This window comes from Cherax quadricarinatus, chromosome 37 (assembly GCF_038502225.1).
Source record: "Cherax quadricarinatus isolate ZL_2023a chromosome 37, ASM3850222v1, whole genome shotgun sequence".
Lineage (NCBI taxonomy): Eukaryota > Metazoa > Arthropoda > Malacostraca > Decapoda > Parastacidae > Cherax > Cherax quadricarinatus.
The window spans coordinates 9219451-9236883 of record NC_091328.1 but is presented as its reverse complement, the minus strand read 5'-3'; the positions used below and the strand labels follow the sequence as shown (position 1 = coordinate 9236883).

At 43.1% G+C, this 17433-nt stretch overlaps 1 protein-coding gene across 3 annotated transcripts in view; it reads left to right on the top strand.

Annotated features, from left to right (window-relative positions):
* Scgalpha (sarcoglycan alpha) overlaps positions 1–2884 on the top strand; it is a 68106-nt gene extending 65222 nt beyond the window's left edge. For all 3 annotated transcript variants that reach the window (XM_053796519.2, XM_053796501.2, XM_053796510.2), the window contains one exon: positions 2733–2884. In XM_053796519.2, the coding sequence (XP_053652494.2) occupies positions 2733–2754 (22 nt within the window). In that variant the 3' untranslated portion in view covers positions 2755–2884. The remainder of the gene's footprint in view (positions 1–2732) is intronic.
* The last annotated feature ends 14549 nt before the right edge of the window (positions 2885–17433 follow it).

The window sequence follows — 17433 nt, the reverse complement described above, 5'->3', positions numbered from 1 at the left end:
ATGGAACTGTCTATTCAGTTAACCTTAGAAGAGGAAGCTAATGATGCTTTTCCTTTCCTTGACATAATTCTCATTAATCAAGACAGCCACTTCAAATTCAAAGTGTACTGACAGCCAGTCAACAAGTATATATGATATACACTGATACTTGCACCATGACTAAGGAACCAAACTAGGTGCACTCAATGGCATGTTTTAACATACCTAGATGATCTACAGTCCAAAATATCTGGAGGAAGAGTGCAACATTTTTAAAGCACCTTGTGGACACTAAAATTTTCTGTACACACGACCTGGGATTGCAGGAACTGTGCATGCAAGATTGGCCTACTTACAGGCCACACTGCAGGATATACTACACCCACCCTCACCAAGAGTAACATAGGTGTTGCCATTATCATGTCCAGCACTATCAGATTTGATTATGCAGCAAGACAACTGCCAGGACCATGGCAGTGCAGGTATCTACATTACATGTGATGGTAATTATCAGATGTAAGACACCTATAGATCAGGTTGGAAAAACACCAGTGTGCCTGCAGGACTCGATAATGCCAGCATAATAGGGAGGGACCAGGCTTCACACCTGATATCCTGGAACTATGCCCAACTGGTCATAAAGGAAAGGGACAAAACATGACATGGATGCCTAGAAGCTGCATTAATGTATATACAAACTGCAGTCCAACATAATTAGAGCTTTCAGTTTGGCCAAACTTGTTGTCAGTTCATATTACATAAATGAACAGGGGGCACTTTAAGGACCAGTAGACCACCCGTACAGTGCTCCTGCCTAATTTAACCTAGTGACCTCACTGACCTAGCCTGACTACACTTGTATAAATTTACTTGTGCATACATAAGAATATATGAAAGAAGGAACACTGCAACAGACCTACTGACCCATGCAAAGCAGGTCCATGCCACCCCCCAGCCTAGAACAATGACCACCTAGTCAGGTCACTTCCACTTAAGGAAGGAGCACAGCACCAGACCTGGTAACCCAAGCTAGTCAGGTTCAACTCACACCCACTCATGTATTTATCCAACCTATTTTTAAAACTACACAAGGTCTTAGCTTCTACGACGGTACTTGGGAGTTTGCTCCACCCATCCTTCCTGAATCTGAATTTGTCCAACTTGAAACCATTGCTACAAGTCCTGTCTTGGCTGGATATTTTCAGCATGCTATTTACTTCACCTTTATTTAATCCTGTTTTCCATTCTAGAGGGTGCAGATTCAGGGCCCTTAGTGTATCCTCATAGGGAAGATTTCTGATACGTGGGATCAACTTTGTCATCCCCCTCTGTACGTTTTCCAGTGTTTATATCCATTCTGTAATATGGTGACCAGAACTGTGCAGCATAATCTAAATTAGGCCTAACCAAGGATATATAGAGTTGAAGAACAACCTGAGGACTTCTATTATTTATACTTCTTGATATGAAGCCAAGGATTCTGTTAGCTTTATTGCAAACACTTATGCACTGTTGTCGTGGTTTCAGATTACTGCTAATCAGAACTCCTAAATCCTTTTCGCAATCAGTAGTATTAAGATCTACAATATTCAGTTTATAAGTGGCATGGTTATTCTCCTGTCCAACATTTAGCACCCTGCACCTGTTTATATCAAACTGCATCTGCCACTTCTCCGACCACTGCATCCGTCTATTCAAATCATCCTGGAGCGCACTAATGTCCTCATTAGAATGATTGGACGGCCTACTTTGGTGTCATCAGCAAACTCTCCTATGTTGCTATTTATTCCCTCATCCATATTGTCCACGTAAACTGTGAACAACAAGGGGCCCAACACTGACCCCTGTGGAACACCGCTTGTGGCATGCCCCCATTCTGATTTCTCCCCATTTATGCAAACTCTTTGCTGCCCATTTATCAACCACGCCTCTAACCAGGAAAAAATTTCTCCTATTCCGTGTACCTTAAGTTTCCTCAAAAGTCTCCGATGTGGAACTCTATCGAAAGCCCTACTGAAGTCCACATACACAATATCATATTCACTACCATGGTCCACCTCCTCAAACACCTTAGCGAAAAAAGTTAGTAAATTCTTAAGACAGGAACCCCCCTTAGTAAAACTGCGCTGAGATTCATTTATCAATTTATGCCTATCAAGATGGCTACGAATTGCCTCGGCAGTTATTGATTCCATAAATTTTCCCACTGTGGAGGTAAGGCTCATTAATCTATAGTTTGAAGCTAAGGACCTGTCACCCATCAGGCACCATGCCAGTTTGTAGTGATATGTTGAAAAGATTAGCCAAAGGTTTGCAAAGTTCCTTTTTACATTCCTTTAAAACCCTTGCAAACAATTCATCAAGGCCTGGGGATTTGTTAGGTTTTAATTTCTCAATTTGTCTGAGGTCTGAGGACCATGTCACTAGTTACTGCAATCATGCATCGTTTATTATTGTTCTGTTCTACATAATTTATCATACCTGTTTATTGACTGTAGAAACCTGTTCCACAGGCAAAGTCTAAAGTTCCTGTCTATGGTGCTCTATTTTTATTGCATGATATTTCTACTAGTTTGATCTTAAAATTTAGTCAAAACCATTAGTGCTGTATAATCCTTCTGGGTTATCACTTAGTTTTGATTGTAATAAGCTAAAACCATGTACAGGAATATTTCATCAGTAAATAGCTTTATGTAAGTAAAATTTGTTTAGTCGACTTGTAGCATTTTCTATATATCCTTTATTCTTTCCAGTGGAACGACACCAACTCGTTAAGAGGGACCAAAGTCTTCCAGAGGCACAGTAACTTCCTCTTTAAAAGGATTTCTAATTACTCAGTATGTAGTTGTCAGGAAAATGATTAAGTTATCTATTAGGAAAAAAAATTAAATAAAAGACTATAAGATCCAAGATATTAAAAATACCTTAATACCGTACAGTAAATTATGAAAATTTTAACTATAGAAAACAGCCTATGAACATATCTCTTTGAAAATAAATTAATACTGCCAGTTGTATCCTCTTGAATTTCTACTGAGAAACACTAGCCTCTGACACTTGGACTGATTTGCACTTCACCTGAACCCTATGTGGTTCTCTATTCACTCCAACAATGTATTAAAAGTGAGGTCCATAGTTGATGTCCAATGTGAAATATGGGCTGTCTTCCAGTGTTCAGTAGGCTGAGATGGTTGTCATCAGAAGTAGATCAAGGTATGTACAAGTCACGCACCCTTCTTGAATCCACTTGCCAAGATAAATACAGCTGTGCAACAACTCAAGTGGAACCCCTACATGGATGGCCCTGAAATAAGACAAAATACAGGTTACCAAGATTTTTTAAACCAGATTTGCCCTGGTAGGGGACTACAAAGATAGGTGAAACAGTTACAGTTATGACCAAGTAGTCAGTGCTGGAAAAATTATAAGCAAATAATCAAGTACACTGGTTCCTTGAGTTATGTGAGGGTCTTTAATTATGGTTTACCCTCACACAAAGGAATTTAGTTTTGAGTTGTGATGAAAATTTTGAGATACAATAAGTGATACACTGCTTCAGTCTATGGAGTGGCAGGTGTAAAGTGTATAAATCTGGGGTGGAAGTAAGTTTGGGTATGAATTATCCCAGGAAGGATTGGAGAGAGGATAAAGAAAGTGCAAGTGCTAGGGGCTTGAGTAGCCAGCAGGCTTGTGTGAGCACATTAGATCAGAGTGTAAAGTTTTTATAGCTTGATGTGACCCTTTTGGGTTTAGCATTGTTATATTTCAGCTTGATGTGCATGGTGACATTATTGATGGAATATTGAGAAACTGGTTAGTCAGTCCTGGAGGTGGGAAGTGCAGTGGCTGCACTCTGAGGAAGGAGTGGAGTGTTGCAGTTTGTAGGGTCATTTGAATTGTCTTCACATTTCTGGCAAGATGACTGTTGAATATTGGTGAATGTATTTTTTTTGGGGGGGGGGGGAGGGGCACACTACCTCAGAGACTGTCAAAATGATAAACTAATTCATTCAACAGCTGCCTTGCCAGAACTGTGGAGACTTCACAATTCAAGTAACCCTTCAAACTGTGACATCCCCAGTCCTCCCCCAGAGGGCATGCACTGTACTGACCCTGCCCCTCCTTCCTACTACCCGAGATTAATACACTCCCTTGATCATCTTACTCTGCATCATCCTCTTTAAATGCCCAAACCACCTCTAATTTATTTACTCCTGATTTTCTGCATAATATTCACTATGCATTGCCCTCAGACATGACATATCCACTGCCTCTAGACTTCTTCTTGCTGCAGTGTTTAAGCCAGTCTCGCATAATTGATGATACCACCATAATCTAGCATATTCCCCATTTTGGCACCATAGATACAGTCAGCTCTCGTATACAGCTATTCTATGTAGTATGATTTTTTGCAAATGCCTTTTGGATACACATTTTCAAATTGAATAGCATGTACAATGATGGCCTTTCCACATGCTATTCAACTTTGGATTTACTTTTTCAGTTGCTTTAACAAACACTCAGACTAGAAGATTTATAAGAGAGCCAACTAAATTTGTCTTCACAGACACCGCAACACACCACCTACATTTTTTTACCGTGTCTCTTCCATGGTTCATCCTACCTTTCGTAAACCCATCTGCTGGCAAGTCCACTCCCAAATATGTGAATGCAGTACATTTAATAATCTTTCCCTCCAATCTGATAGGCAATCATTCATTTCCTCATTTTACCCCATTTCTATTTTAACTTCTTCCTTTTACATACCCTCCTAAATTTATTCACCAACCTTTGCAAGTTTATTCAAGCTCCCAAAATAACCATGTCATAAGCACAGCAACTGTGATAAATTCATTGTCATTTATTGCACCCTTCCTCAATATTCTAGTAATAACATCTTTTATAACCCATTTATAAATGTTAAACCATGGTCACATGGCATCACATCCCTGTGTATAATACCTGCTCTTACTGGAAAATAATCTGCCCCCTTTCTCCTTCATATTCTAAACCAAGCCTCACTATCTGCATAAAGAATTTACTGAATGCATTTGCAGCATTTACCACATTGCTTCCCTGTTCACCCTATCATGCCTTTTTTTTTTTATATATTATCCATAAATGGGATAAAAGCAATTTACATTTATCTAAATATTGTTCACTTGTATGCTTCAATACAAATACTTACTCTACACATTCCTTACCCTTTCTAAATTGTCTGTAGTGTGGTATTCACTGAATTTTTTTTTTTTTTTTTTTTTTTTCCAACAAGTCGGCCGTCTCCCACCGAGGCAGGGTGACCCAAAAAAAGAAAGAAAATCCCCAAAAAGAAAATACTTTCATCATCATTCAACACTTTCACCACACTCACACATTATCACTGTTTTTGCAGAGGTGCTCAGAATACAACAGTTTAGAAGCATACACATATAAAGATACACAACATATCCCTCCAAACTGCCAATATCCCAAACCCCTCCTTTAAAGTGCAGGCATTGTACTTCCCATTTCCAGGACTCTAGTCCGACTATATGAAAATAACCGGTTTCCCTGAATCCCTTCACTAAATATTACCCTGCTCACACTCCAACAGATCATCAGGTCCCAAGTACCATTCGTCTCCATTCACTCCTATCTAACACACTCACGCACGCTTGCTGGAAGTCCAAGCCCCTTGCCCACAAAACCTCCTTTACCCCCTCTCTCCAACCCTTTCGAGGACGACCCCTACCCCGCCTTCCTTCCCCTATAGATTTATATGCTTTCCATGTCATTCTACTTTGATTCATTCTCTCTAAATGACCAAACCACCTCAACAACCCCTCTTCTGCCCTCTGACTAATACTTTTATTAACTCTACACCTTTTCCTAATTTCCACACTCCGAATTTTCTGCATAATATTTACACCACACATTGCCCTTAAACAGGACATCTCCACTGCCTCCAACCATCTCCTCGCTGCTGCATTTACCACCCAAGCTTCACACCCATATAAGAGTGTTGGTACTACTATACTTTCATACATTCCTTTCTTTGCCTCCATAGATAACATTTTTTGACTCCACATATACCTCAATGCACCACTCACCTTTTTTCCCTCATCAATTCTATGATTAACCTCATCCTTCATAATTCCATCCGCCGACACGTCAACTCCCAAGTATCTGAAAACATTCACTTCTTCCATACTCCTCCTCCCCAATTTGATATCCATTTTTTCTTTATCTAAATCATTTGATACCCTCATCACCTTACTCTTTTCTATGTTCACTTTCAACTTTCTACCTTTACACACATTCCCAAACTCATCCACTAACCTTTGCAATTTTTCTTTAGAATCTCCCATAAGCACAGTATCATCAGCAAAAAGTAACTGTGTCAATTCCCATTTTGAATTTGATTCCCCAAAATTTAATCCCACCCCTCTCCTGAACACCCTAGCATTTACTTCCTTTACAACCCCATCTATAAATATATTAAACAACCATGGTGACATTACACATCCCTGTCTAAAACCTACTTTTACCGGGAAGCAGTCTCCCTCTCTTCTACACACCCTAACCTGAGCCTCACTATCCTCATAAAAACTCTTCACAGCATTTAGTAGCTTACTACCTTATCCATACACTTGCAAAACATGATCTACATAAAGATAAAATGACAGGAAAGTACAAATTTCTTTCCACAATAAATAAGGCAAATAAGACGGCACAACTGTAACTAGAAAGTGTTCATAGACTGGCTGATTACAGGCATGGATCTATATAGCACTATGTACTACAACTGTTGGCAACTTTAAAGTTATGACAAAAGATGGGATACCACAAACTGCTCTGTTTCTATAACTACATATGGGTAATTATGTTCAAGAGTAGGTATGTAGGGCATCAAAAGTCAAAAAAGCTAGTCAATATAGGTTAAGAAAAATTGGAGGGCCCAGGCGCCAAGAAGCAGCCTTGCAAATACAACCTATTACCATACATAGGTGGGAATTATTGGATACAATATGTAGATTTAGATGTGCTCAATCAGTCAGTCAGGTCTCATTGTAATTTGTGCATTTCATTTCACATGCACTATTATATCAGCTGAATTTTTGTGATTAATATACATGTACTAAGCATTGCTTGTTAATAAATTCCTCTTCAAGGGGGGCTCCTTGGCGTGGTGAAGAGGCTCTTGGTCTGAGGAATTAGCCCTGTCGGTCTTCTTCCTCAGACCGAACCTAATTACCCCCCATTCTCCCCTCCCCTATCCCATCCTCCCCATCCTCCCCTTTTTCCATTCCTCCTCCTCCTCCTCACCCCTCCCTTTTGCCCTTCCTCTTTTTAGCCTTCGTGATTTCTCCCACAGGCGCGCTAGTTCCTAGGTAGGGGAAAGGACACCGGGGTCGATCCCATTCCGTTGAGGTTTCTTGGCGGTGGCGTAGTTTGCCGTGGAATCTGGATTGCCTAGGGATGTCCCGATCCCTCTCCGGTATCCCGGAGTAGCTTTGGGTGTCTTTTGGGCGACGGGTGTATCTCTGGAAGCCACCTTTCGGATTCCGGGGGTGGTGGCTGAAGGAGGTATGCTTTGTGGCGGATATCCGGCCGCCCTCTCTTTTGTCCACCGAGGTAGCTCGGCAGATGTGAGGTTGCTATCCCGGATTGCTGGTTTACTGGCATGAAGGGTAGGGTATGGCACGGGTTCCATGCTGCATCTGCGCTACTAGCGGTGTCGAGTCCTCTTGGGCGCGGAGGGAGATTTCCGGCCCTTTCATTCCTCCTGGGAACTATTCCTCCCCGCTCCCCCCTTTTTTTATTCTTTTTTTTGTTTTTATTTTCTTTTCTTCTTTCTTTTTTTTTCTTAAAAACAAAAAGCAAAGGAGTAACCTAACCATGGCAGCCCTAGTCCATGAAACCACTACCCCCGGGCCCCTTCTTGATACCGCACCCCATTCTGACCCTGCCTTGTGTTTAGACCGCTCTTCGGACACTCCTGATGCCCCTGTACCTCTTGCTGGTGCTGTTTCCTCACCCGCTTCAGGTACCGGGGCTTCGACTGACTCCTTCGATTTGTCTGAACTCCGCTCTCCTTTGACTATGCTTCCGGCTTCTCCCTCTACGGTAAGGCAATTTTCGAATCGCCCACCCATTTCATGCCGGACCAACTCCGGTCCTACTCCTAAACGCCAACGTCAATCTCCTGATGATGCTCCGTCGTTACCTTCCCATTCTACTCGGAAACGACCGACACGTCAAGCACTCCCTCTCCACGCTCAGTTTCGGACCACACAATGGACTAAATTCTTTACTTTAAGACCAACTTCTTCTTCTGCCTACCTTTCTGACCATAGTATTGCCAAAGCGCTCCTGCGTCATGTTGGCAGAGATATTTCATTTCACGCTCTCAAGAGCGGTACGCGCATCGTCACTGTCCAGAATGCTACCCAAGCTCATGATCTTTCTCTCCTTTCGAATATCGATACTACTCCTATCACTATTGAAAAACATCTTTCTCTCAATTCTTGTAGTGGTACTGTCATTCTGCCCCATACCATAGTCCAACAGAATTTCCAGTCATGTGGCAATGACATTTTTGAACAGCTGGAACTCCAGGATCTCCCAATCCTCAAAGTAGACACTTATGTCCTTCCTGCCCGGGGGCGGAGATGTTACCCTTGCAATGTGGCTCGTTTAACTTTTGACAGCCGAGAACTCCCGTCCTCTGTATATGTCGCGGGACATCGGTTACAAGTTCGAAAGGTGATACCTACACCGCAACAATGTAGAAATTGCTGGCGTTTTGGTCACCCAGCGAAATATTGCAGATCTATGGCCGAATGCCCAGTCTGTGGTGCCGACAACCATTCTAATACATCTTGCAGTCAACCTCCATCTTGCCTTAATTGTAATGAAGCTCACCCTTCGTACTCCCGCCGTTGCCAGGTCTACTTAAATGAACGTGAAATCCGTTGCCTCAAAGAGGCAGAAGGTCTCCCTTATGCTATGGCAGTTACTCATCTCCGCCTCCAAGGGAGACTACCCCGTGTTTCTTATTCTCGTGTTTCCAAACATCCCCCCACTTCTGGGGTCCCATCTTCTGCAGCCTCCTCTGTTGTTACCCCTCCCATAGCCATTACGGCATCTAATCCTTTTGCTGTCCTTGGCTCTGACGTCCCGACTACAACTCAGTCTGTTCTCACATCTTCGCGTCCTTCCTCACAAGCCCCAGTATCGACAAGACCTCGTACGACACCTAATACCAATCGCCCCTCTACTCAGAAGTCCAAAAAATCCACATTGCTCAAATCTTCTTTGCCCCTTCCTTCCCTTCTTCCACCTCCACACGTTACCTTCCCAGTCTCTGTACCTAGTTCTTCCCCTCTCTCTGGCTCTATTACAAGTGTGGAGATTCACCCTCCTCCTCGTACTATGCCTTCCACCCCCGTCCCCTCCCAAGTTTCTCCCTCTTCTGTCACCTCCCAGGTTTCTACCTCTTCTGTCCCCCCCCACACTTCATCTCCAGTCCCTTACACTTTTCCCTCCCCCTCTACTTTGGTACAGTCCATTACTGTCCCAATCTTTACTCACCCTCCTCCTCCTATCTCCAATATGGTTTCCCATACATCTTTGAATTCAGAAACACTTGAAGCCATTTCAGAATATATTGCAGAGACTAAACCTTCAATGGACACTGATTCACTTCCTGTTCCTTCTCTTCCCTCTCCTCCATCTTCACAACCCCATTCTTCGCAACGCTCCGTTCCTTCGCTACTTGAACATCTTCCAATGCCACCACACGTTGACTTTTCTAACCCCTCTAGTCCGTAGGTGCCTTTACCTACAGATTCCTGATATTTTCTTCATCGCCAATCATGGCCTATTTACAGTGGAATATCCGCGGCCTCAGGGGTAATCGGGGTGAGCTTCAGATGTTGCTTTCCAGGTTTTCCCCTGTTGGTGCTTGCTTACAAGAACCAAAATTACACTCGGCTGTTTTCCATCCTATCTCAGGCTATAATTTATTGTATTCTTCGGATCCTTTCTCAGATGGGACCTTTAATGAAAGTGCCCTTCTTCTACGCAATGATATTCCGTACTGTCAACTATTTGTCCATACCTCGCTGCATTACACTGCAGCCCGTATCCACTTGAATAAGTGGTTTACAATATGTTCTTTATATCTCTCTCCTTCTCGAGCATTTTCTATCCCAGACTTTGCCTTTCTTGTTTCATCCTTACCACCACCACTTCTGTTACTTGGTGATTTTAATGCCCACCATTTCCTCTGGGGGGGGTCTCATTGTGACTCACGTGGCATTCAGTTGGAGGCTTTTCTTGCCTCTCACCCCCTCCATGTTTTAAATACGGGTACTCCCACCCATTTTGATCCTCGTACTCATACTCTCTCTTGCATCGATCTATCAGTCTGCTCTTCCTCCACTGCACTAGACTTCACCTGGTCTGTTCTACCAGACTTACATGACAGCGATCATTTTCCGATCATTCTTACTTCTCCTTACTATTCACCACCTTCCCGTAGCCCTCGCTGGCAATTTGATCGGGCAAATTGGGATCTTTACTCACACCTCACTGCTTTTAGTGAGGTTCCTTCTTCATCCTCCATTGATGAGCTCCTACACATCTTCTCGACATCAGTTTATACCGCAGCCTCTCATTCTATACCCCAAACCTCAGGCAGGCATTCTCAGAAGTGCGTGCCTTGGTGGTCTCCTGCTTGTGCTCGTGCAGTACGTTTGAAACGTGCTGCATGGGGCAGGTACCGGTACAATAGAACCGCTGAGAGACTTGTTGATTTTAAGCAGAAGCGTGCGATCGCTCGCCATGTCATCCGTGAAGCTAAACGCACTTGTTGGCGAGACTATGTTTCCACCATCACCTCTGCTTCTTCTATGAGTGCAGTCTGGAAAAAAGTGAGGAAATTGAGTGGTAAATACTCTCCTGACCCGGCTCCTGTTCTACGGGTCACTGGTGTTGATATAGCAAACCCTCTCGACGTTGCCATTGAACTTGGCACACATCTGGTCCGTATTTCCCGAGGGCTCCATCTATGCCCCTCGTTTCTTTCCTCAAAGTCTGCCAGAGAGTTAGTACCCTTGGACTTTTCTTCTCTCGGAGAAGAACAGTATAATGTGCCTTTTACACTTCAAGAACTGGAGGCAACGCTCTCAGCTTGCCGATCATCGGCAGCTGGGCCTGATGACATTCATATTCGTATGTTACAACATTTACATCGGTCAGCCCTTGTAGTCCTCTTACACCTCTTCAATCTTATTTGGGCACAAGGAGTTCTTCCCCAGCTGTGGAAATCTGCCATTGTTCTCCCTTTCCGCAAACCGGGTACTACAGGACATGATGCCTCCCACTATCGCCCCATCGCTCTTACAAGTGCAGTTTGCAAAGTGATGGAACGCCTCGTAAATCGACGTTTAATGTGGTATTTAGAGACTCGCAACAGTCTCTCCGCTAGTCAATATGGCTTTCGTAAGGGTCGTTCTACCATAGACCCCTTACTACGCTTGGATACGTATGTTCGTAATGCCTTTGCGAATAATCACTCAGTTATTGCCATATTTTTCGACCTTGAGAAGGCATATGACACAACTTGGAGGTATAATATTTTGGCCCAGGCCCATTCCTTAGGCCTCCGAGGCAATCTACCATCCTTCCTTAAGAACTTTTTAACTGACAGACATTTCCGTGTTCGAGTCAATAATGTTCTTTCCCCGGACTTCGTCCAAGCTGAAGGTGTCCCTCAGGGATGTGTTCTAAGCACAACACTTTTTCTCCTTGCTATAAATGATTTGGCCTCTGTTCTTCCACCCAATATTTGGTCATCACTCTATGTTGATGACTTCGCTATTGCTTGTGCAGGCGCTGACTGTCACCTTATTGCAGTTTCTCTCCAGCATGCGGTCGACCGTGTTTCCACTTGGGCCACCACACATGGGTTTAAATTTTCAAGTACCAAAACTCACCAAATTACTTTCACTAGACGCTCTGTTATCTCCGATCATCCTTTGTATCTCTATGGCTCCCGTATCCCCGAACGTGATACAGTCAGGTTTCTAGGCCTTCTCTTTGACCGTCGGTTAACCTGGAAACCTCACATTACCTCTCTGAAGGCAACTTGTCACAGCCGGCTAAACCTTCTTAAAACCCTTGCTCATCTTTCCTGGGGAGCTGATCGTCGAACTCTGCTTCGCCTACATTCAGCCCTCGTTTTATCGAAACTCGATTATGGCGACCAGATTTATTCCGCGGCCTCTCCTGCTACTCTCTCTAGCCTTAACTCTATCCATCACCAAGGCTTACGTTTGTGCCTTGGTGCTTTTCGCTCTTCCCCTGTTGAGAGCCTCTATACAGAAGCAAATGTTCCATCCTTGTCTGATCGCCGTGATGCCCATTGCCTTCGTTACTATGTACGCTCTCACGATCTACACAATCCTTCCATTTATAGAATGGTCACCGATATTAGTAGACATTCTTTATTCGTTCGCCGCCCCTGTTTGCTCCGTCCCTTTTCTCTTCGCCTACTTTCACTCTTGTCTTCCCTTCAGTTACCACCTTTATATGTTCATGTAGCATCTCACTTTTCCCTACCCCCCTGGGAAGTTCCAGCTGTTCGGGTCTGTTCTTTCTCACTCCCTTGCTCGAAAGCTCAACTGCCTACGGTGGCTTCCCGCTCTCTTTTTCTTGATCACTTCCACTCTCATTCTCATGCCACCGCTGTGTACACAGATGGCTCTAAGTCTTCAGACGGCGTCGGATTCGCAGCAGTGTTTCCGGACAGCGTCGTACGAGGGCATTTACTATCTTCAGCTAGCATTTTTACTGCTGAACTGTATGCCATTCTTGCAGCACTTATTCGTATCGCATCTATGCCTGTGTCATCATTTGTAGTAGTCTCAGACTCCCTTAGTGCTCTACAGGCTATACGAAAATTTGATACATCTCATCCCCTAGTTCTCCGTATCCAACTTTGGCTACGCCGTATCTCTACCAAACATAAAGATATTGTTTTTTGTTGGGTCCCTGGTCATGTCGACGTACAGGGCAATGAACAGGCAGACACTGCTGCGCGGTCAGCAGTATATGACCTACCAATTTCCTATCGAGGTGTTCCATTTCTGGACTATTTTGCTGCAATAGCTACCCACCTTCGCACCCGTTGGCAACAACGTTGGTCAACTCTGCTCGGTAACAAACTTCATTCTATTAAACCGAGCATAGGTTACTGGCCGTCTTCTTGTCATCAGTGCCGAGGTTGGGAGACCACTCTCTCCCGCCTTCGCATTGGCCACACTCGTCTTACTCATGGGTATCTCATGGAGAGGCACCCTGTTCCTCTCTGTGAGCAGTGTCAAGTTCCAGTATCGATTAGCCACATTCTGTTAGACTGCCCTCTCTATCAACGAGCACGCAGAATTTACCTCCAACGTCGTCTTCGTTCTCCTACTCTCTCTTTACCTTCCCTTCTTGCTGATGGACCCTCCTTTAATCCTGACTCTCTCATTGACTTCTTGACAACGACTGATTTACTCCACAAACTCTGATGATACTTTTCGCACTCCCCTCAGCCCTTTCTGGTTCAGTCTCTTGCTGCCCTTTACCCTTTCACCATCCACTGCCCCGCTGTTATCCGTAACCTGTTGCTCATCCATCTCCCTTTTGCCACCTGATGCCCTCGCTTCCTTCCTGCCCTGCAGCGCTGTATAGTCCTTGTGGCTTAGCGCTTCTTTTTGATTATAATAATAATAATAATTGTTAATAAATTTTGATGTCATTCTGTTGTTTTAGTAAAAAAAAAAAAATTTAGATAATACAGTACAAATACTGTACAGCAAAGCCTCAATTAGTACAAGTAATGAATCCCTTTAGACGGTCACATTAATCTAATTTGTATTGTTTGAAGCTCTTATAGCAAAATATATATATTAGCAAAGGATAATGAAAGTATTTCTTATTCCGAGTGTGATTCGCATAAGTCATTGACATTTGTTGAGTCCAGTTCATTGACACCAAGCCACATTCCAGTGTCACATTTCTTCAACAATGGCTTGGACTTGTGAAGAAAAGCCCTCAAAATTATTTGCCACTTGGAGTGTTTTATGCTCTTTTCGATGAGGATTCAAATACTCCGAAGACAGACTTACTCACTGCATAGTGAGAAACAAACTGGTGTAAGTGTTGATGGTACACCTGACCACCACATGTGATTAGAGCAATCAGGAAGAGCAAGACTGTTAGCGCCATAGTACAAAACAGGAGTGGCAGCAATCTCTGGTACACTGGTTGGTGCATGCCTTGGTGCCACAAGTGCATAAGTGGTTCATCGTTAAGGGACAAAATAAATAGGGGTGATGATTCAATAAAGAATCCTTCCTTGCTAACATCCATTAACGTTCTGTATGTGGAAGGATCACGAAGGTCGTGAAAATGGACAGAATAAAGAGACGACGGGCCCTGTGCACAAATTTCTATGAAGGTATGTTTGCCTCTGCACAGAGGCTCTCAACTGGGGAAAAACGGAAAGCCCCGTGATAACCATAACCCGTGATGAATGGGATCAAGTTTAGAAAGAATAAAGTTGGAGGCTGAAGAATCTAGGTCGTCTCTAGTCTAGATAAGACGAAGGTGGAATGGAGGTGAAGGGTGCATCTATCAGCCACAAGAAAAGGTGGGCTAGAGTTTTAAGGATGATTATTATAATCAAAAGAAGCGCTAAGCCTAGAGTTTTAAGGAGGTTCAGGCAGCTTTGACGTGCCTTTTCAGAGGGTACTCTCCCCCTTGATTATAATAATAATAATAATCAGAGGGTACTCGAGGCTTCCAAGACATTTGAGGATCAAACGGAAGACTTAAGAAATTTAACTGTTCTCTTCAGGGATACAAGAACTACACAGGTATGTCAGAGAGAACTGAACGTCTTGTGAAAGCTGGTGTTATAGCAACAACATTTAAGCCCATGAGAGGTAGCTCAGTGGGAAGTATGATCAATAGCAATGATAATGGCTGATTCATCTTACGAAATAGATGAAACATTTCTTGGCCATGTAGGTGCATATTTTGTATTCCCTCCAATAACTGGAGAAAGACTTCTGGTGGGCTTTAAATTTTTAATGCTAATGCATTTTCTTCAATTTGAATTTAAGTAGTGCAGGGTTTAACGAGTTACTTTATTAATCAAATTGGTTTCTGTGAAATAACTAGAGAATCTCTTATCATAAATTGTGACTTTATTGGGTTATCTTAGATTACATCTACATAATGTACATATATATGCACTGAACAAGTGTTTTCAAGAACATTGTTAAAAAAAAAAAAAAAAATTTCATAGGGAAATTGGACAGCATTCACGCTCGATTCAAGGAATTGGAGCATAGGTTTAATTCTTTAAATCAAGACCCCTCAAGGAAGGTTCCTTGATGTTGGTGAGGGGCTCTTGATTTAGGGAATTGGATCTGTGCTCCAGTTCCCCGAATTAAGCCTGAATGCCTTCCACATCCCCCCCAGGCGCTGTATAATCCTCCGGGTTTAGCGCTTCCCCCTTGATTATAATAATAATAATTTAAATCAAGACAGCGCTGTATGACCCTTGTAGGTTTAGTGCTTGCTTCTGATTATAATAGTTTAAAAAGAGAACCCCTCACCACCATCATGGAACCTCCCTGAGGTTGTGCGCCCAGTAATTACTATCAGCAGCCACCATTATCACTCCTTTCCCCATCATTAGCATCACCTCCCCATTATCAATGAAACAACATTGTCACCCCTCGCCCAACCATTACCTCGAGTAGATCCACCCCATCCCAAGTACCAACCTAGCCCTAGCCCTACCACCCGCCTAGCTCTTGCTACCCTCATCACGACCTGCGTTTTACCTTGGGAGCGTAGTGACTGTGTAGACCTACAATGACTTTACAAATGGTCTGTGCCTAACTCAAGGTCGACCAAACATACCCAAGAATCATATTTAACGATGCCCATTCTTTGTATACTAGGACTAGCCTGCGAGTACCAGTATTTCCTTACGATTTTCAGAAAAGTGGAAGGAGATCAAGATTTAACATGGTCCTTTTGTGCATTAGGGAAATTACCAACGAACATCTGGCTGTCTTCAACAGAATTTGATAAGTTCAAGTCGATTCTTGATCAGCGGGGCTGTGGTGCATACGCTGGCACCATCAACCTGGTCGATTAGGAAAGTAACCAGGAAGCCTCAGGATATGATGACCACTGATTGCATATTCATTATAAAATGCTAAAGCTATATTATATACAGCATTTGGGGAATGGAAGGTAATCAATAACTATTTGTGTATACCTGAATAAACTTACTCTATACTTCCTTGAGCACTCCTCACCGCCCTTACGAACTCTCCCTCCGTTATACTCTCCACCCCCTCATGGAAGGTTCCTTGATGTTGGTGAGGGGCTCTTGATTTAGGGAATTGAATCTGTGCTCCAGTTCCCCGAATTAAGCCTGAATGCCTTCCACATCCCCCCTGGGCACTGTATAATCCTATGGGTTTAGCGCTTCCCCCTTGATTATAATAATAATAATATACTCTCCACCCTTGCTAGTTTCAGATCAAGCATATTACAGTTGACACGCCCTACCCTGCAGTTAGACCCTGGTGGGTTTAGTGCTTAGTTTTGATTATAATACTAATCCGGTTTCTCAGCTCAAGATCTCATCCAGGCACCCCATTGAAGGAGATTGTTATAATAATGAAGAGCTCTAGCCCGGGCACCAATTATCATAACTAAGCGCTAAACCCACAAGGGTCACCAGGCACCAATAATCCACGCATCTCATCCCTTGAACGCAGTCTACACGCTGGCAAGCTGTATAGCCCTTGTGGCTTAGCGCTTCTTTTTGATTATAATAATAATACACGCTGGCAATATCTTGATCCAAGGAACTGGATCTGATCAAACTATTTCCCATTCCTTAGGCACGATGATCCTTATGGGTTTAGCGTTTCCCCATGAAGAGAGTTGTTCATTAAAAAAAATGGAAATAAAGCCAGCAAAAATTTTTTAGAAACTCTTGGGTAAGAGGGAGCAGCAGCAGTGAGCAAGACGAGCGTCATCCATGATACCTACAATAATTACAATGATGGGAAACGATAAACACTAATATACAGCCATAAAAAGTTACATAAAGACAAACTATAATCATGAGGAAGCGCTAAGTCCGTAAAGGTCATAAATCGCCAGGGGAAGGGAGCGAGTCTGAATCTGGTGAAGGGGTGTTACTCCAATTCCTTGGATCAAAGGCATTTTACTTATTGCATTGGTGCAATAAAGGCGACAGCGTCAAAGAAACTAAAAATAAAATAATCAAACTAGGAAGTGTTGGGTACATAATTTAGAATTACGTGCAAACTTTTTTTCACCTATGCTTATGGGGAAGCGCTAAACCCGGATGGGTTATATACAGCT